This window comes from Ranitomeya imitator, chromosome 5, assembly GCF_032444005.1.
Source record: "Ranitomeya imitator isolate aRanImi1 chromosome 5, aRanImi1.pri, whole genome shotgun sequence".
Classification (NCBI taxonomy): Eukaryota; Metazoa; Chordata; class Amphibia; order Anura; family Dendrobatidae; genus Ranitomeya; species Ranitomeya imitator.
In genome coordinates this window covers 333,071,851-333,093,342 of record NC_091286.1, presented here as the reverse complement: position 1 = coordinate 333,093,342, position 21,492 = coordinate 333,071,851, and the positions used below count along the sequence as shown (strand labels likewise).

Here is a 21,492-nt window from a genome sequence, read left to right as displayed (position 1 = left end):
TCAAAATTACTAAATTACAGTGAAACATTCACCATGAAGAAAGTACAAGCCATGAAAGGGGGAAAAAAAAAAAAAAAATCTTAGAATCCCTGGGATACGTAGAAGCATTGCAGTTGTTACCAGACAAAGTGACACGTCAGATTTGAAGTTTGTCCTTATCAGGAGAGTGGAAGCTTGCTTTGGTGTGAAGAGGCTAAAGACGACTTTTCACTATATTTTTATATTAAAATGCAAAGCTCACTAAATGAGGACTGGAGCCCTGGTTAATTTTGTTCTGTCTTTAATTTTTCTTTGTTGTCTTACTTATACTTTTTGAAAGATTCAGTCTTTATAGTGAAAAATGTTGTGCACTCTTTATTAAAACTGCGAGACAAATTATGGAACTATATGCAATATCATTTAAAGAAGACATTTCCAAGCAAGAAAAGCAAAACTACAGTATGAAAAAACATATTAGAGTAAAATACAGATTATCAAAAACGAACAACCTAGCAGTGGTGTTTTAAATTGTTGTCATGCCAGGCAAAGAAAATGAATTTAGTTTAACCCCTTAATGACCACCAGTACACCTTCTTACTGACCTGAGAAATAAGAAAATCTAGTGGTTGTCAATTGTTGCATTTACCATGATCTGTTTTTGCCGTTTACTGCTGTCTATAGCGACTGCAGCATGTAAATGGATAACAAAGGAGGCTCACTCTAACCCGATCTGTGCTTTAAGATTGCCTTTTCAACTATCAGGAGCACAATATACAGATGCCATGTAGTCTGCCAAGTATAGTGCTCTTTTTGGACGTTAACATTTTAGTAGAATTTTTTTTTTTTTTTCCATTCAACTAATTCCACTTTGCATTAATTTTTAAGAGGAACCCAAAGGGTTATGAGTGCAAATGCTTGTTACTCGTGTTTGCCCACGGTGCTCAGGTGGGTATGCACAGAGTTTCATTAATTTCCTTGAAAAATGGTCATTAAACTCGCCAATTGTTTTATTTAACAAATTTGATATATATAGCTCTGGCAAAAAATTGGGACCACCACATCAAAACCCTGTCATGGGCAGCCCAATCTCCAGACCTGAACCCCATTGAAAACCTCTGGAATGTAATCAGGACGATGATTGATAGTCACAAGCCATCAAACAAAGAAGAACTGCTTACATTTTTGCGCCAAAAGCAGTGAGAAAGACTGGTGGGAAAGCATGCCAAGACGCATGAAAGCTGTGATTAAAAATCATGGTTATTCCACAAAATATTGATTCCTGAACTCTTCCAGAGTTAAAACATTAGTATCTTTGTTTCTAAATGATTATGAACTTGTTTTTTTTAGCATTATTTGAGGTCTGAAAGCACTTTTTTTTTTTTTTTTTTTTTTACTTTTGACCATTTCTCCTTTTCAGAAAAAAATACAAAATTTATTGCTTGGAAATTCAGAGACATGTTGTCAGAAGTTTGTAGAATAAAACAGGGATTTTTGTGTACTCCCCGTAAAATCCTTTTCTCCGAGCCAATCATTGGGGGACACAGGACCATGGGTGTTATGCTGCTGCCACTGGCTCCAGGAAAGGTAAACGGAGGGCTACTCCATGTGGTCGCCTGCTATGGAGGGGGGAGATCGGAACGCGAAGGAACAGTTGCCCGTAAAGTGAGCTCAGGGCTGGCATCCAATGGTGCAGGAAGGGGTACTGGGAGGGACGCTCCACGTTCTTGCCTGTTAATGGTTCGGGGGAGATCGGAACATAGAAAGGGTCCGTCGCCCCCATTCACTCCGTTAAGGAAAAATTAGACTAAAAACGGTGGGTCTAAAAGCAGACCCAAGTGCCTCCTACAGACACCAAGCAAGAACTGGTTCACTTGGAGCCAGCAGGAGGGTGTATACTGCAGGGGAGGAGCTATTCTTTCTGTATTGCTTAGTGTCCTCCTAGTGGCAGCAGCATAACACCCATGGTCCTGTGTCCCCCTATAAAGAGAAAAATCAGACAAACTGAACATTTTGCAGTGGTCTCTTCATTTTTGTCAGAGATGTATCTGTATCTATACATCTAGACATAGATACAGGCTCACTTGAGCAGAAATGTTGCCACAGCATGTGGGTTTGAAATAAAACCACATTTTTTTCACCTTTAAGCTATGGAGTGCTGCCTGCATTTTTTCCTATGTCTGGATTTAGGCAAGTCTTGGATATTTTGTCTGGGAGGCATGCACCCACTTATTGTAAAAGTGCTGTTCTAATTTTCTATGTCTATATATTTTTACATTTTTTTTTTTTGACCAGAATTTACCACTAACAGTTAATGATTAAAGAGAAAGTAAAGAGAAAAGGTGGTCAGATTTTAAAAAAAAATGGCTGTCATTAAAGGGTTAAGGAATACAGAATAAATGCAACGTTACAGGATGTTTGAATATATTTAAAGCTCAATAGATTAAAATGTGAGTTTATTAGAAGTTCATTTATCCAAAACAAGATATTACAAAGTAAGAGGAAAGGTAACAATTTCAATAGCATTTAACGCACAAAGCCAAAATACCCCAGTTAAAGCTGCCCCACCATCGGCCTCTGAAACATCACACTTCAAACAAGATATAAAAAGTTATTCCACTACAACTAAAAGTACACACACCTGGGAGGCCAACACAATACTGATGTCTGTTAAAAGAAAAACAGAATTGCCTCCACTCACATTTGATAAATGAATTTGAGCAGTTTTGCATTTACAGTTCACTATTGAGAAGCCTTTTTTTCTCTTCCAAGGAAGCTAAAGTAATAAGAGAAAAGCCTCAAACAGTCAAGGAACTTACAAAACTTTTGTTAAACGATCTGTGTGTTCCTTTGTCTTGAAAATTGGTTTGAAGAAGACGCTAGTCTTCATCAGAACCAGACTGCCGGCTGTTTTTACCCCTATAGCCCCGTGATCTAAACCTTGATTCTGCATTTTGGGTCATTTCCTTTTGTGTATTATAATTTGAGTGTCTTTGATGGGGAGACTTTGAGCGGGATCTTGCAGAACCAGAACGCCTCTGACCAGATCGAGACTTTGAACCAGATTGCTTTGGTGGAGATCCAGATGGAGATTTCTCTGCTGATCTAGATCCTCTTGAGAAAGAATGTCTCAGAGGGGATCGTGAATGCTTTTGTGGACTCTTGGAACGAGATTTTGATTGGCTATATGAATGTCGCCCATGTCTTGACCTGTGAAAAATAAATGTTTCCAAGAATGTTTATTTTATATCATTGACATGCGCTCTGTACATCCATTATTAAGAAAACAAGTCAGTGTAAAGCCAATTCATCCACTGTGTACATTTCTGCAGACAGCATTAGCACCAGTTTTCGATTCCATCATTACAATTACTTGGTTATCCGCTCTCTAGAACCAAAAAGTGACCTGTAACTAATTACAATCTAGATGCCCCACCTTCTCCTGCCACGGTCCCATGAACCGCTTCGGCTGCGGGTTCTTCGCCTGCTGTGGCTTCTTGATCTTCTGCGATCAACTGGTGAACCTGCATGTCTTTCCTTTGATTTCATTTGTCCAGGAGCTAAAACATTAAGAGATTAAAGCATGGTTAAATAATAAGGAATCAGAAGTCTTAATTATACTTTGGTTACAGTAGGTTTCCAAATAAATTGTGTCATCTTATGGTTTTGGAGCAGCTGTCTGTAGCACCTGCTTCCAGATGAAATGTTGTGCAAGAGGGACAAGTGACCAGAGTTTATATGTCTACATGTCTATAAATGCTGCTCTTAAAAACGTTAAGGGCTCTAGTTACATTAGGCAATAGTCAGATGCAATCCAACTATAGGACACTGGACTTTTACTCCAACAGGTACACAGCGACATGGCAAAACAGAGCCCAAGCAAAAGACATGTGGAGTGTATGCTTTACATTGTATATGTGGCAAGAAGCAAAGTGTTGCTGCAATATAGTCATTCTAAAATATGGTTTTACAATAGCCCCATGGCCATAGGAAAAATGGTGTGGGTTGTGCACCACTTTATTGGAATTAGGTTTTCTCGGTGTACTGTACAGAGGTCAATGTGAAGGGAGGAGGAGAAGGCAAACTGTGAATGGTGGATTCGGTGTTGTCTATAATCTGTATATAGGTGTCACCATTCATTACACTCCTGCCCGAGATAACAGAAGTGACTTCAATGAAACAGGAGGTATCAGCCTATTTAAATAAACTGAGCGCTCAAAAGAAAATGTAGCATCTATGAGTGCAGTTATGAGCTCTGGCTCCGAGAACAGGGAGCGCCAAAAGGGGCAGCGCACAGACAACTATAAGTAGGAAGATAGCAGTACAGGTTCTCTACACAAGGTTTACTCTTATTTTGCAAGGTTGCTATATACTGTAGGAGATATTAACAGCAAAGGCTTTCCTGCCTTCTGATTTAGGTATACCTTCGTCCACAGCAGACATGAGTGCAAGTATTTACCATCTATATTCAGGAGTAACCACCAAGTAAAGATACCATCAAGTTCCCTTAAATCTAAAAGTAATTAAAGAGAAACCTTTCAAATTATTCATGTTGAACTGGACACAGGATGCAATAGTGCCTGCAGCGTGAAGTAAAACACATACATATATGCCACGTCATTGCAGATATTGCAGCAACATATTTGGCAGTTATAGAGTCAACTTTTGTTAAGTTGTAAATGGGTGTCATCAGTTTTCACTGGGGATGTGTACTTCTTTCCCTTGAATGAGGATGACCAATCATAAAATTAAAGGGGTTGTCCTGTTCAGAATGACTTGAGTGCAGAGTTGGGACTCCACCCAGTGCACGCACTGCTCACTGCAACGATTCACCGGTGTCTGCCCAGGAATGGTGGTCAAGTAAGCAATATGCATACCCATCTAATGGGCACACCTTACTCCACACGAGTGCACTGGGAGGTGACTGCTGACTTGGCATTTTAGACAGGACAAGCCTTTTACAGCTATTTTTTCAGTGTGAGACAATCACACAGAGGCTATGCGCACACGTAGGAAATGTGGTGCAGAATTTTCTGCACTAAATCTGCATCTGCAGATTTGATGCAGTACCTGTGCAGCAGTACCTGTGCAGCACAATGTAAATCAATGTGGAAAAAAAAGCTGTGCACATGGTGCAGAAAAAACTGCTGCAGAAACGCTGCAGAACTGCACAAAAGAAGTGACGTGCACTTCTTTGAAATCTGCAGCGTTTCTGCGCAGATTTTTCTGCACCATGTGCACAGCTTTTTTTTCACATTGATTTACATTGTACTGTAAATCACAGTGCAGTTCTGCAGCGTTTCTGCTGCAGAAAAATCTGCTGCAGTTCTGCACCAATTCTGCATCGTGTGCACATACCCTAAGGCTATGTGCACACGTTGCGGTTTTTACCGCGGAACCGCGGCGATTTTGCAGCTGCGGGTCCGCAGCAGTTTCCATTGCGTTTACAGTAACCTGTAAACCCTATGGAAACCGCAAACCGCTGTGCACATGCTGCGGGAAAAACCGTGCAGAAACGCAGCGGTTTATAACCCGCAGCATGTCATTTTGTGCAGAATCACAGCGATTCTGCACCCATAGAAATGCATTGAGCCGCTTACTTCCCGCATGGGGCTGTGCACACCATGCAGGAAGTAAGCGGATAATGTGCGGGTTATACCCGGGGTGGAGGAGAGGAGACTCTCCTCCAGGCCCCGGGAACCATATTTGTGGTAAAAAAAAAAGAATTAAAATGAAAAATAATGTTATACTCACCTCTCAGCGCTGCACGCGGCCGTCCGGTCTCAGGTTGCTGTGAGAGCAGGGCCTGCGGTGACGTCGCGATCACATGACCGTGACGTCACGAAGGTCCTTCTCGCACAGCATCTTTGGAACCGGACCGCCGCCTGCAGCGCCGAGGAGATCGGGACGTCAGAGGGTCAGTATATCATGATTTTATTATTTTTAACATTACTATTGATGCTGCATATGCAGCATCAATAGTAGGAGTAAAATCCCGCAGCGGAACCCGCAGGACAAAACGTGATAAATCTGCAGGGATAACCGCAGCGGGTTTGCCCTGCAGATTTATCAAATCCGCTGCGGGAAAACCCGCAGGGACCCGATGCAACGTGTGAACATGGCCTAACAGTATGTCTGCTGTGCTCAAGCAGCTTGTACTTGATCTGCAGCAGGGGTCCCCAACTCCAGGCCTCGAGGGCCGCCAACAGTGCAGGTTTTCAGGATTTCTTTAGTATTGCATCGGTGGTAATGTGATCATCTGCACAGGTGAGGATTCCAACCCCTGTGCAATACTAAGGAAATCCTGAAAACCTGCACTGTTGGCGGCCCTCGAGGCCTGGAGTTGGGGACCACTGATCTGCAGCAAGATCAGAGCAGTCATTACATTTTAGTAATATTAACTGTCGGCTTATGATTAGTTAGTCATGCAGAAGACAGAAGTAAACGCCCCCAGTGAAAACCCTCCAACATTACTCATCTAGACATAACTAAAGTTAACCCATTAAGGTGCCAAATGTATGATTTTCAATATCTCTGCAAGAGGCAAAATAAAATTAAAAACAACCAAAACACCTTTTTATTTGGCTCTGCACCACTATTACATCATGCTTCCAGTTCTACAAGAAAAATTTGGTGAAGGGACCTCTTTTCAGAGAATCAGTCACCAATTTTTTGTTGCCCCATCTGCCGGGCAGCAAAAGGTATTGACAGATTGCAATTCCCTAGATGTGTCACTTAAGGATTGTCTTGACGACACAAAAACATCCCTTGGCTAGATTCAGACTTTAGCTATTCATGCTCCGTATACAGACTAATGCCAGGACTGACTGTGGTTCTCCTAATCCAAACCAACAGTCCCATAGGCATCTATGAGGATGATAATTCAGGTCAGGAGGCCATGGTCCGTCCTGCCATTGCAATTTGTACACGAACCATGGGCGACTGAGTTCATCCAGTATCAGCTGCAAAGATCATTCTGTACGCATCTAAAGCCGCGTTAGCCCATACAAGGATGTTATTAAATGACTGCTGACCAAACATGTTGGTAGTCATTTAACAATGCATTGTACAGTGTAAATACATCTAACAGGTCTTTGTCATTTTTTTTCAAATATTGTTACTAGGGTTATGCTGCCCTATCATACAAAGAAAAAAAAATGAAAACATTTCACAGCCCATTAAAGAGATTCCTTCTTAATGCCATTAATAAACTTGTAAACCAAAGTACTTACTTTTACGGTCACCTTGAGCAAACTGAATTTCAATCTGGCGGCCACAAACCCATTTTCTGTTGAGATTGTAAAGTGCATCTTCAGCATCACGAACATCTTCAAACCTGACTGACTGTTAAGGAGACTGAGGTACACTGTACATGGCATCACAATTATTGTTGGGAGGAAAAACCCATTTCCAGCTCACTGAAATGGACTTTGGAAATTCACTATGGAAGTTCTACAATAGAACCAAAAGCACCAGAAAGAAAAAAAATGTTCAATATATATTAGTCTCATTTTTTTGTGAATGATAGTCAACATTCAGTTCCTTTCACTGGAATGACACAGCTACAGAAGGAGAGTATACATGGTTTTTAGTTTGATTGGTGCCCTGAGCTGATTACGCAGGGGTCGTCCACTACTGGAGAACCCCTGCTTAAAGAGCATCTCAAATCTTTCTGGTTGGAGAATGTGTATGGGAAATGACATTGAACCCCGTCCTCAAGCTAAACAAACATTTTTAAGATTAAAAAAAAACAAAAACAAAACGGAGCAAATGGGCAGTCATACCTGCTGGTGTAAATGCATTGTGTAGATAGATGCACACTGGTCATTAACAGAGAAAACCTAGGATAAAAACAATACATCAGCATGTGTGCCGGCTCATGTCTCAGTTTTGTTTTAGTTCCTCCTACATATAGGGGCATGGTCCCTTTGGTCTATTGAAGCTTTCCTTGGGCAGGTGTGAAACGGACAGGTCTAGATCCTGCTCTGCCCCAGTTGTCTGAAGCTTGCTGGCATATTGCGAGGCGAAATACTAGACTTTGGGACCATCCTGATTGGGTAGACCTTGTCGCAGGGGGGTGGCTTTTACATACTTTCGATCGAAATAGTGTCCTTAGAAAGGGTTTTCCCACAAACTTAATTTTAATCAATAGATCTTGGAATAATAAATTCCACAATTGGATGGGGTAAAGAGTGTTCCTTATAAGTGTAATCTTATTAATGTGCCCCTGCTGTGTACTGTGTAATGGCTGTGTCTGACCGTGCAGGAACATGGTCTGATCATACCACAACTCCTGGGCAGGGGAGGAAGCAAAAGTGTATACAGACATTACAGCATGGGATCACAGCTGATTCTGTGAGCAAACATTGCTTAAAAGCCAGCAGCAAAATGTTTTACCTCACAGAAACAATCAGTTAGTATCCCCATGCCATCCTGCCCAGGGCTGTGGAGTCAGGGCCCATTTTGGTGGAGTCGTAGTCTGTGTCATGGAAACTGAAGAGTCTGAGTCGGAGGTTTGGCTTACAGACTCCACAGCCCTGGAATGAGGGAGTCGGAGTCATAGAAATTGAGGAGGCGGAGTTGAAGGTTTGCCTTACCGACTCCACAGCCCTGGTCCTGCCTGTCTACTCTATGTTCCTCCCCAGCCCAGGAGCTGTAGTATGATCATACCACGGACCTGCACAGTCAGACACAGCCATTACATAGCTGGGGCACATTTAACACCTTTCTGACCTCGGATGGTATAGTATGTCCGAGGTCAGAAGCCCCGCTTTGATGCAGGGCTCCACGGTGAGCCCGCACCAAAGCCGGGGCATGTCAGCTGTTTTGAACAGCTGACATGTGCCCGTAATAGGCGTGGGCAGAATCGCGATCTGCCCGCACCTATTAACTAGTTAAATGCCGCTGTCAAACGCAGACAGCGGCATTTAACTACCGCTTCCGGCCGGGCGGCCGGAAATGACGTCATCGCCGACCCCCGTCACATGATCGGGGGTCGGCGATGCGTCTCCATTGTAACCATAGAGGTCCTTGAGACCTCTATGGTTACTGATCGCCGGTGGCTGTGAGCGCCACCCTGTGGTCGGCGCTCACAGCACACCTGATTTTCTACTACATAGCAGCGAACAGCAGATCGCTGCTATGTAGCAGAGGCGATCGTGCTGTGCCTGCTTCTAGCCTCCCATGGAGGCTATTGAAGCATGGCAAAAGTAATACAAAAAAAAAGTTGAAAAAAAAAAAAATGTTAAAAAAATTAAAAAAAATATAAAAAGTTTAAATCACCCACCTTTCGCCCCAATCAACATAAATCAAAAAAATATATAAAATCTACGCATATTTGGTATTGCCGCGCTCAGAATCGCCCGATCTATCAACTAAAAAAAAGCATTAACCTGATCGCTAAACAACGTAGCGGGAAAAAAATTTGAAATGCCAGAATTACGTTTTTTTTGGTTGCCGCGACATTGCATTTAAATGCAATAACGGGCGATCAAAAGAACGTATCTGCACCGAAATACTATCATTAAAAACGCAAAAAATAAGCCCTCAACCGACCCCAGATCATGAAAAATGGAGACGCTACGGGTATCGGAAAATGGCGCAATTTTTTTTTTATTTAGCAAAGTTTGGAATTTTTTTTCACCACTTAGGTAAAAAATAACCTAGTCATGTTTGGTGTCTATGGACTCGTACTGACCTGGAGAATCATAATGTCAGGTCATTTTAAGCATTTAGTGAGCCTAGCAAAAAAGCCAAACAAAAAACAAGTGTGGGATTGTACTTTTTTTGCAATTTCACCGCACTTGGAATTTTTTTCCCGTTTTCTAGTACACAACATGGTAAAACCAATGATGTCCTTCAAAAGTACAACTCGTCCCGCAAAAAATAAGTCCTCACATGGCCAAATTGACGGAAAAATAAAAAAGTTATGGCTCTGGGAAGGAGGGGAGCGAAAAACGAACACGGAAAAACAAAAAATCCCAAGGTCATGAAGGGGTTAATATCTCAGCACAGGAACATTTTATTTTAACAAATTCAATGTTTTTAACACATCCAATTGTGGAACTTATTTTTAATACAAGATTAATTAAATATTACTTTGTTCATGGGAAAACCTCTTTGAATACCCCCTTTTATTTACATGTACTATTTACAGGTCCTTCTCAAAAAATTAGCATATAGTGTTAAATTTCATTATTTACCATAATGTAATGATTACAATTAAACTTTCATATATTATAGATTCATTATCCAACAACTGAAATTTGTCAGGTCTTTTATTGTTTTAATACTGATGATTTTGGCATACAACTCCTGATAACCCAAAAAACCTGTCTCAATAAATTAGCATATTTCACCCATCCAATCAAATAAAAGTGTTTTTTAATAACAAACAAAAAAACCATCAAATAATAATGTTCAGTTATGCACTCAATACTTGGTCGGGAATCCTTTGGCAGAAATGACTGCTTCAATGCGGCGTGGCATGGAGGCAATCAGCCTGTGACACTGCTGAGATGTTATGGAGGCCCAGGATGCTTCAATAGCGGCCTTAAGCTCATCCAGAGTGTTGGGTCTTGCGTCTCTCAACTTTCTCTTCACAATATCCCACAGATTCTCTATGGGGTTCAGGTCAGGAGAGTTGGCAGGCCAATTGAGCACAGTAATACCATGGTCAGTAAACCATTTACCAGTGGTTTTGGCACTGTGAGCAGGTGCCAGGTCGTGCTGAAAAATGAAATCTTCATCTCCATAAAGCATTTCAGCCGATGGAAGCATGAAGTGCTCCAAAATCTCCTGATAGCTAGCTGCATTGACCCTGCCCTTGATGAAACACAGTGGACCAACACCAGCAGCTGACAGTGGGTACTTGACACTGGACTTCAGGCATTTTGGCATTTCCTTCTCCCCAGTCTTCCTCCAGACTCTGGCACCTTGATTTCCGAATGACATGCAAAATTTGCTTTCATCAGAAAAAAGTACTTGGGACCACTTAGCAACAGTCCAGTGCTGCTTCTCTGTAGCCCAGGTCAGGCGCCTCTGCCGCTGTTTATGGTTCAAAAGTGGCTTTACCTGGGGAATGCGGCACCTGTAGCCCATTTCCTGCACACGCCTGTGCACGGTGGCTCTGGATGTTTCCACACCAGACTCAGTCCACTGCTTCCTCAGGTTCCCCAAGGTCTGGAATCGGTCCTTCTCCACAATCTTCCTCAGGGTCCGGTCTCCTCTTCTCGTTGTACAGCGTTTTCTGCCACATTGTTTCCTTCCAACAGACTTACCATTGAGGTGCCTTGATACAGCACTCTGGGAACAGCCTATTTGTTGAGAAATTTCTTTCTGGGTCTTACCCTCTTGCTTGAGGGTGTCAATGATGGCCTTCTTGGCATTTGTCAGGTCGCTAGTCTTACCCATGATATGGGTTTTGAGTAATGAACCAGGCAGGGAGTTTATAAAAGCCTCAGGTATCTTTTGCATGTGTTTAGAGTTAATTAGTTGATTCAGAAGATTAGGGTAATAGGTCGTTTAGAGAACCTTTTCTTGATATGCTAATTTATTGAGACAGGTTTTTTGGGTTATCAGGAGTTGTATGCCAAAATCATCAGTATTAAAACAATAAAAGACCTGACAAATTTCAGTTGGTGGATAATGAATCTATAATATATGAAAGTTTAATTGTAATCATTACATTATGGTAAATAATGAAATTTAACACTATATGCTAATTTTTTGAGAAGGACCTGTACATTTCTGCAGGGTATTTTCTGTTTTTATTCTAGGTATAAATATTTTTAGGACCAGACGTGGCCAACTGAAATCTTACTGACAAGAATTGGGGCAGAGAATAGGCGTTTATCGTGAAGAGAAATAGTCTAGCTCCTGAAAATGAAGATTAACGGGATGTGATTTGAGACCTTGGTACACAGCTGATATGAACCATAGAATCCAGCTCCATTGTGACATTTGATAGCGCAAGTTTCCAATTTCATCTGTCAAGTGGCACTGTGGATCACATGGTGCAGTAAGTTACAACTCAATCCTCTGGGGTAGTTGCAGTGTCTCTATGGTTAAAATGGGGTAGTCACAATACTAGAAGTCACAGTCGAGCACCAGCCTTACTGGTGACTTTATCCTCATTTAAAGACCTACGGTATATTACAGACATGATTTAGTGGCACTTAGTATAAATATTACAATTTCTCCTCCTGTGCTTGTTAGTGGAGTCCTCCAGCATACACTGCAGCTCTCCTGTCCACAAAACAGGACTACTGATGGAGGAGCATCTGAAGAGGCCCTGAGATCAGCCTCCACTAATTGATAGCAGCTTTCCCATTTGAAGCATTCCTTATTGGAGTAGTCTGATTGACTGCTGTGGCTTCATGCCACTCCACCAGCAGATATTTTGTGAACAGAAGGGCCCTGTCAACTCTTAGGAAGGTGAAATTGTTCAGAGTTGTATATTAGTGTCACGAAAGCATGCCCACATTGAGGTAGTCTAACAATCATAGCCAATTTCATATCCATTTTTAAAGAGAAGAATATGTAGGAAAACATGAACTTTTATACATTTTTTTTTATTCCAGCCATTGATCTTAATGCCCTTCCAAATCTAGTACAGGCATTTGCAGTTGCCTGCTATGATGTCAAGAACTTACCATGTAGCAGCCAGAAAGAGAATTTTGTTTTTTTTCTTTGCAATACAGCAAGTCATTCAACCTCGTGGACACTTATTTTGAGGGATGTCAAACCACCCTTTCTTTAACCCCTTTTATTCTAATAAATCCCGAAACCCAGCATTTTCAGTACATCTCACTACAATAGTTAAGATTTATGTTCAGGTAGAATTTATTTAAAATACCATAGAACATGTTAAATCTTTAATGTGTGCACTAAAATGCCCTCTCTAAAATGATGCCACTATACCTTCCCTATAAAAATGTCTAAAATGTTGTAATTAAAGTGGCTGAAAAAAAACACAAACAAAAAAAATATATATATATATATATATATATATATATATATATATATATATATATATATATATATATATATATATATATATATATTTTTTTTTTTTTTTGTTTTTTTTTTTTGTTTTTTTCAGCCACTTTAATTACAACATTTTAGACATTTTTATATGAAATGGAAATAACGTGTAGCAACAATAAAACCCTTTACTGGCATGTAACTGAATGTGTACCAGCCTTATATTTCCTACTAGGAAGTAAACCTGAGAAGGAGTAACCCTGCCAGAAGTTACAGGTCAGCCAAGCCAACCCCATGAACAACTACTGCTTTAGCTGCAACTTCCACAATCTGATACATCCTTTACCGATTAGACACATTTGAGAAGTAGGATACAAAAGGAAACACTTGTGGTTACCTCGTGTGACTTGATCTTGAACCTTGACCTTTCCTCTTTGGGGCTTGCAAGGTGAACTTGGACAAGGGTCAACCAAATCGAACTTGGCTTTGGATTTAAAGGTACGTAATTTGAACCCTCAGCTTGGTGCAGGCTGTGTCTTTAGTGCTTGGCAAGAACCTTCCCTCTTCCAGTTTTCTTATCTGTTTCCACCCTCCCTCTTTATTCCTTGAAGCTGTAACTTCAAATAGGTCTGTGGGCTTTACGCTTGGCTCTATCTAACCAGGCTCATTCAAACCTTGGGGTGCTTGCCAGCTACTGTGGACTGCTTTACATTTTCTGAGACAGAGAAATAAACACACATACAGTTAGGAAGCAAGTACGTCCATGCTCCTGAGCATCAACACAGGTACATAAAGGATATTGTATATATGCAAATCCTCTGGAGCGACGATTGTAGTAGTCAAGTGGAATGTAAACGTCTACTATGGGGCCGTAGCGACCAAATTCACGCCGTAAATCCTCTGGCCTGAAGTGTGTAAGGTAGAGAAACAAAGTTGATAGTGTAATTGCACCGTTTTGGCATGTTAACAATACATGGACTCTGATGTACACAATACAAGAGGGTTGTAGGAAACATGATTTTTTTGGCCACTTAAGACCAGTTTACTCTATATTTGCAACAGAGAGACGACTTATTCTGGAGAAATAAAGCCTGTTAATCAAAGTGCCACAGGATTTAGCACCTGGACGCCTGTTTTATTAAATTACTGGTGAAAGAGCACAAGACAAGCTGAACATTACCATATAGTACAGAGATTTGGATAGAATAATGTTTATTTCAACAAAAAAGTAGTATTTAAAAGCATAGAATACACTCGTGGCTGATGAGACTAGTGATATCACTTATCAGACACGAGTGTCCTATGCTTTTCAATACTTAACTTTTATTGAAATAAAAGAAAAATGTTGTTTTCCTCATCTCTGTGCTTTGCACTTACTCTTGATCGGTCTTAATTTCTACGTGCAATTTTTTGGCCCACTTATTTTTTGCTCATAATATATATGTAGCTTTTTAAATCAGCAAGAGAAAATGGTGAGGCTATCATAACTGCTGAATCCAGTAAAATAAGTGACACATTGCTGGAATAAGTGTTTCTGATCCTATATCATGCTGTTAGATTACATTGCAACACCTTGCTGACAGATTCCCTCTAAAAGGGAGTCTGTCCCTTGATTTATGCAGCCCAAACCACAGGCAGCATGAATTGGAGCCTGGCTGCACCATTGTACAAGGTACATTTTCTCTGAAATGCCAGAGCGTTCGAGTAGCTTAAGGGTACCGTCACACTATACGATTTACCTACGATCACGACCAGCGATATGACCTGGCCGTGATCGTAGGTAAATCGTAGTGTGGTCGCTGGGGAGCTGTCACACAGACAGCTCTCCAGCGACCAACGATGCCGAGGTCCCTGGGTAACCAGGGTAAACATCGGGTAACTAAGCGCAGGACCGCGCTTAGTTACCCGATGTTTACCCTGGTTACAAGCGTTAAACTAAAAAAAAACAAACAGCACATACTTACATTCTGGTGTCCGTCAGGTCCCTTGCCGTCTGCTTCCCGCACTGTGACTGCCGGCCGTAAAGTGAAAGTGAAAGCACAGCCGCTGTGCTCTGCTTTCACTTTACGGACGGCAGTCACAGTGCGGGAGGCAGACGGCAAGGGACCTGACGGACACCAGAACGTAAGTATGTGCTGTTTTTTTTTTTTTAGTTTAACGCTTGTAACCAGGGTAAACATCGGGTAACTAAGCGCGGTCCTGCGCTTAGTTACCCGATGTTTACCCTGGTTACAAGCGAACGCATCGCTGGATCGCATCGCTAGATCGGTGTCACACACACCGATCTAGCGATGACAGCGGGAGATCCAGCGATGAAAGAAAGTTCCATACGATCTGCTACGACGTACGATTCTCAGCAGGATCCCTGATCGCTGCTGCGTGTCAGACACAGCGATATCGTAACGATATCGCTGGAACGTCACGAATCGTACCGTCGTAGCGATCGAAATGTTATAGTGTGACGGTACCCTAAGGGTATGTGAACACGTCAGGATTTCTTGCAGAAATTTCCTGACAAAAAAAAATTGACATTTCTGCCAGAAATCCGCATGCATTTTTTTCGCGGTTTTCCCCAATGCATGAAATAGCTGGAAAAAACACAAAAAATCCGCAAAATTAATGAACATGCTGCTTTTTTTTACTGCATGGAAAAAAACGCATCATGTGCGCAAAAATTGCAGAATGCATTCTAAATGATAGGATGCATATGTATGCGTTTTTAATGCATTTTCATGGCGTTTTTATAGCGAAAAAAAACTTGAACGTGTGCACATACCCTAAGCGATTGTTTATCTTTAATGGAAAACTATTTTAAAAAGTAATGCTCCAGCTGCCATGAAAGTTCTGCTATCCAATTTCCACAGCCACTTACTGTTACCTGTAGACTGGTACATCGACACTGACTACAGACTAGGCATGATTCATCAGGACAATTTTTTATGCCTCTCGATGCAATAGTGAGCTGAAGTTAAATGCACCAACTTCATTAATACGTCTGCCTCTTGATGAATTAGCACATCTTTCAGCTGTTCTGTGCCACTGTTCTCCAGTCAGGGGTTGTAGTACATTTCTGTTGTAATTCATGCCAATTTTAATAATTTATATAGCGCCAACATATTCCGCAGCGCTTTACAAATTATAGAGGGGATTTGTACAGACAACAGACATTACAGCATAACAGAAATCACAGTTCAGATACCAGGAGGAATGAGGGCCCTGCTCGCAGCTTACAATCTATAGGAAAAAGGGAGACACGAGAGGTGGATGGTAACAATTGCTTTCGTTATTTGGACCAGCCACAGTGTAAGGCTCGGGTGTTCATGTAAAGCTGCATGAACCAGTTAACAGCCTAAGTATGTAATAATGCAGTTAATAGCCCTCTGTGTCTGTACTAAGTATGAGAACATGATGTGAGGAACATGATTATGGTTTAACTTATATGAATAGGCCACACAGGGATAGTTAGGTTAATGCGTTGAGGCGGTAGGCCAGTCTGAACAAATGAGTTTTTAGGGCACGCTTAAAACTGTGGGAATTGGGGATTAATCGTATTAACCTGGGTAGTGCATTCCAAAGAATCGGCGCAGCACGTGAAAAGTCTTGGAGACGGGAGTGGGAGCTTCTGATTATTGACGATGCTAACCTCAGGTCATTAGCAAAATAGAGAACACAGGTAGGGTGGAAGACTTGAGACCAGGGAGGAGATATAGGGTGCTGCTGAGCCATGAAGTGCTTTGTGGATGAGGGTAATAGTTTTGTACTGGATTCTGGAGTGGATGGGTAACCAGTGTAATGACTGGTACAGGGTAGAGGCATCGGTGTAACGATTGGTGAGAAATATGATCCTGGCAGCAGCATTCAGGACAGATTGGAGAAGGGAGAGTTTGGTAAGAGGGAGGCCGAGTAGAGTGACAATAGTCCAAACGAGAATGAATGAGTGAAACAGTAAGGCTGGGTTCACATTGCGTAGACGGACTACGACACACCACGGCATAACGTAGTCCGTTAATGCCGCCATTAAGTCCTATATCGGACGCATCGCTAGCGCACACCCACTATGGGCGTGCGCTAGCAATGTGCCATCATTGAGTGATGGACCCTGGGACGCGGGCTGCAGCGTTTCCGGGCCCGTCACTGCTAGCGCAGATAGAGCATCTGCTAGCTCTATCTGCGCTAGCGCGATGACATATCGGCACTTGCGTTAACAGCAGCTAGTTAATTGTGTTGAACGGCCCCTGATGCCGGTGGCCTTAGCTCATATATGATTTTTGGGGTGACAGATTCAATTTAACCCCTTCCCGACCTGTGACACAGCGTATGCGTCATGAAAGTCGGTGCCAATCCGACCTGTGACGCATATGCTGTGTCACAGAAAGATCGCGTCCCTGCAGGCCGGGTGAAAGGGTTAACTCCCATTTCACCCGATCTGCAGGGACAGGGGGAGTGGTAGTTTAGCCCAGGGGGGGTGGCTTCACCCCCTCGTGGCTACGATCGCTCTGATTGGCTGTTGAAAGTGAAACTGCCAATCAGAGCGATTTGTAATATTTCACCTAAAAAAATGGTGAAATATTACAATCCAGCCATGGCCGATGCTGCAATATCATCGGCCATGGCTGGAAATACTAATGTGCCCCCACCCCACCCCTCCGATCGCCCCCCCAGCCCCCCGATCTGTGGCCCGCTCCCCTCCGTCCTGTGCTCCGCTCCCCCGTCCTCCTGCCCGCTCCCCCCGTGCTCCAATCACACCCCCCCGTGCTCCAATCAAACCCCCCCGCACTCCGATCCCCCCCCGTGCTCCGAACCACCCCCCCTGCACACCGATCCACCCCCCCTGCACACCGATCCACCCGCCCGCACACCGATCACTCTCCCCCATGCTCCGATCCCTCCCCCCCCGTGCTCCGACGCCCCCCCGTGCCCTGATCTCCCCCCCCTGTGCCCTGATCTCCCCCCCTTATACTTACCGATCCTGGCGGGGTCCCGTCCGTCTTCTTCCCCGAGCGCCGCCATGTTCCAAAATGGCGGGCGCATGCGCAGTGCGCCCGCCGAATCTGCCGGCCGGCAGATTCGTTCCAATGTGAATTTTGATCACTGTGATATAATCTATCACAGTGGTCAAAATAAAAAAACAGTAAATGACCCCCCCCATTTGTCCCCCATAGATAGGGACAATAATAAAATAAAGAATTTTTTTTTTTTTTCACTAAGGTTGGAGTTAGAACTAGGGTTAGGGTTAGGGGTAGGGTTAGGGGTAGGGTTAGGGTTAGGGGTAGGGTTAGGGGTAGGGTTAGGGGTAGGGTTAGGGGTAGGGTTAGGGGTAGGGGTAGGGTTAGGGGTAGGGTTAGGGGTAGGGGTAGGGTTAGGGGTAGGGTTAGGGGTAGGGTTAGGGTTTCGGTATGTGCACACGTATTCTGGTCCTCTGCGGATTTTTCCGCAGCGGATTTGATAAATCCGCAGTGCTAAACCGCTGCGGATTTATGGCAGATTTACCGCGGTTTTTCTGCGCATTTCACTGCGGTTTTACAACTGCGATTTTCTATTGGAGCAGTTGTAAAACCGCTGTGGAATCCGCAGAAAGAAGTGACATGCTGCGGAATGTAAACCGCTGCGTTTCCGTGCAGTTTTTCCGCAGCATGTGTACAGCGATTTTTGTTTCCCATAGGTTTACATTGAAATGTAAACTCATGGGAAACTGCTGCGGATCCGCAGCGTTTTCCGAAGCGTGTGCACATACCTTTAGAATTAGGCTATGTGCACACGGTGCGGATTTGGCTGCGGATCCGCAGCGGATTGGCCGCTGCGGATCCGCAGCAGTGTTCCATCAGGTTTACAGTACCATGTAAACCTATGGAAAACCAAATCCGCTGTGCCCATGGTGCGGAAAATACCGCACGGAAACGCTGCGTTGTATTTTCCGCAGCATGTCAATTCTTTGTGCGGATTCCGCAGCGTTTTACACCTATTCCTCAATAGGAATCCGCAGGTGAAATCCGCAGTAAATCCGCAGGTAAAACGCAGTGCCTTTTACCCGCGGATTTTTCAAAAATGGTGCGGAAAAATCTCACACGAATCCGCAACGTGGGTACATAGCCTTAGGGTTAGGGTTGGGTTGGAATTAGGGTTGTGGTTAGGGTTAGGGGTGTGTTGGGGTTAGGGTTGTGGTTAGGGGTGTGTTGCGGTTAGGGTTGTGGTTAGGGTTACGGCTACAGTTGGGATAAGGGTTAGGGGTGTGTTGGCGTTAGAATTGAGGGGTTTCCACTGTTTAGGCACATCAGGGGTCTCCAAACGCAACATGGCGCCACCATTGATTCCAGCCAATCTTTCATTCAAAAAGTCAAATGGTGCTCCTTCCCTTCCGAGCCCCGACGTGTGCCCAAACAGTGGTTTACCCCCACATATGGGGTATCAGTGTACTCAGGACAAACTGGGCAACAATTACTGGGGTCCAATTTCTCCTGTTACCCTTGAGAAAATAAAAAATTGCTTGCTAAAACATCATTTTTGAGGAAAGTAAAATGATTTTTTATTTTCACGGCTCTGCGTTGTAAACGTCTGTGAAGCACTTGGGGGTTCAAAGTGCTCACCACATATCTAGATAAGTTCCTTGGGGGGTCTAGTTTCCAAAATGGGGTCACTTGTGGGGGGTTTCTACTGTTTAGGCACACCAGGGGCTCTGCAAACGCAACGTGACGCCCGCAGACCATTCCATCAAAGTCTGCATTTCAAAACGTCACTACTTGACTTCCGAGCCCCGACATGTGCCCAAACAGTGGTTTACCCCCACATATGGGGTATCAGCGTACTCAGGACAAACTGGGCAACAATTACTGGGGTCCAATTTCTCCTGTTACCCTTGAGAAAATAAAAAATTGCTTGCTAAAACATCATTTTTGAGGAAAGAAAAATGATTTTTTATTTTCACGGCTCTGCGTTGTAAACGTCTGTGAAGCACTTGGGGGTTCAAAGTGCTCACCACATATCTAGATAAGTTCCTTGGGGGGTCTAGTTTCCAAAATGGGGTCACTTGTGGGGGGTTTCTACTGTTTAGGCACACCAGGGGCTCTGCAAACGCAACGTGACGCCCGCAGACCATTCCATCAAAGTCTGCATTTCAAAACGTCACTACTTGACTTCCGAGCCCCGACATGTGCCCAAACAGTGGTTTACCCCCACATATGGGGTATCAGCGTACTCAGGACAAACTGGGCAACAATTACTGGGGTCCAATTTCTCCTGTTACCCTTGAGAAAATAAAAAATTGCTTGCTAAAACATCATTTTTGAGGAAAGAAAAATGATTTTTTATTTTCACGGCTCTGCGTTGTAAACGTCTGTGAAGCACTTGGGGGTTCAAAGTGCTCACCACATATCTAGATAAGTTCCTTGGGGGGTCTAGTTTCCAAAATGGGGTCACTTGTGGGGGGTTTCTACTGTTTAGGCACACCAGGGGCTCTGCAAACGCAACGTGACGCCCGCAGACCATTCCATCAAAGTCTGCATTTCAAAAGTCACTACTTCCCTTCTGAGCCCCGACGTGTGCCCAAACAGTGGTTTACCCCCACATATGGGGTATCAGCGTACTCAGGAGAAACTGGACAACAACTTTTGGGGTCCAATTTCTCCTGTAACCCTTGGGAAAATAAAAAATTCTGGGCTAAAAAATTATTTTTGAGGAAAGAAAACGTATTTATTATTTTCACTGCTCTGTGTTATAAACTTCTGTGAAGCACTTGGGGGTTCAAAGTGCTCACCTCACATCTAGATAAGTTCCTTTCGGGGTCTAGTTTCTAAAATGGGGTCACTTGTGGGGGGTTTCTACTGTTTAGCCACATCAGGGGCTCTGCAAACGCAACGTAACGCCCGCAGAGCATTCCATCAAAGTCTGCATTTCAAAATGTCACTACTTGACTTCCGAGCCCCGACATGTGCCCAAACTGTGGTTTACCCCCACATATGGGGTATCAGCGTACTCAGGAGAAACTGTACAACAACTTTTGGGGTCAAATTTCTCCTTTTACCCTTGGGAAAATAATAAATTGCAGGCTAAAAAATCATTTTAGAGAAAATAAAATTTTTATTTTATTTTCATGGCTCTGCGTTATAAACTTCTGTGAAGCACTTGGAAGTTCAAAGTCCTCACCACACATCTAGATTAGTTCCTTTAGGGGTCTAGTTTCCAAAATGGGGTCATATGTGGGGGATCTCCAATGTTTAGGCACACAGGGGCTCTCCAAACGTGACATGGTGTCCGCTAATGATTGGAGCTAATTTTCCATTTAAAAAGCCAATTGGCGTGCCTTCCCTTCCGAGCCCTGCCGTGCGCCCAAACAGTGGTTTACCCCCACATATGGGGTATCAGCGTACTCAGGACAAACTGGACAACAACATTTGCGGTCCAATTTCTCCTATTACCCTTGGCAAAATAGGAAATTCCAGGCTAAAAATCATTTTTGAGGAAAGAAAAATTATTTTTTATTTTCATGGCTCTGCATTATAAACTTCTGTGAAGCACCTGGGGGTTTAAAGTGCTCAA

General features: G+C 43.2%; 1 protein-coding gene across 1 annotated transcript in view; it reads right to left on the bottom strand.

The window, feature by feature from the left end:
* Positions 1–263: 263 nt before the first annotated feature.
* The window catches only part of SRSF12 (serine and arginine rich splicing factor 12), a 32,464-nt gene continuing 11,235 nt past the window's right edge, over positions 264–21,492 (bottom strand). Inside the window, exons 2-5 of the mRNA XM_069726378.1 lie at positions 13,761–13,865; positions 7,209–7,312; positions 3,413–3,536; positions 264–3,186 (exon numbers count right to left, since the gene is read on the bottom strand). Coding sequence (XP_069582479.1) covers positions 2,856–3,186; positions 3,413–3,536; positions 7,209–7,312; positions 13,761–13,865 — 664 coding nt within the window. The 3' untranslated portion in view covers positions 264–2,855. The remainder of the gene's footprint in view (positions 3,187–3,412; positions 3,537–7,208; positions 7,313–13,760; positions 13,866–21,492) is intronic.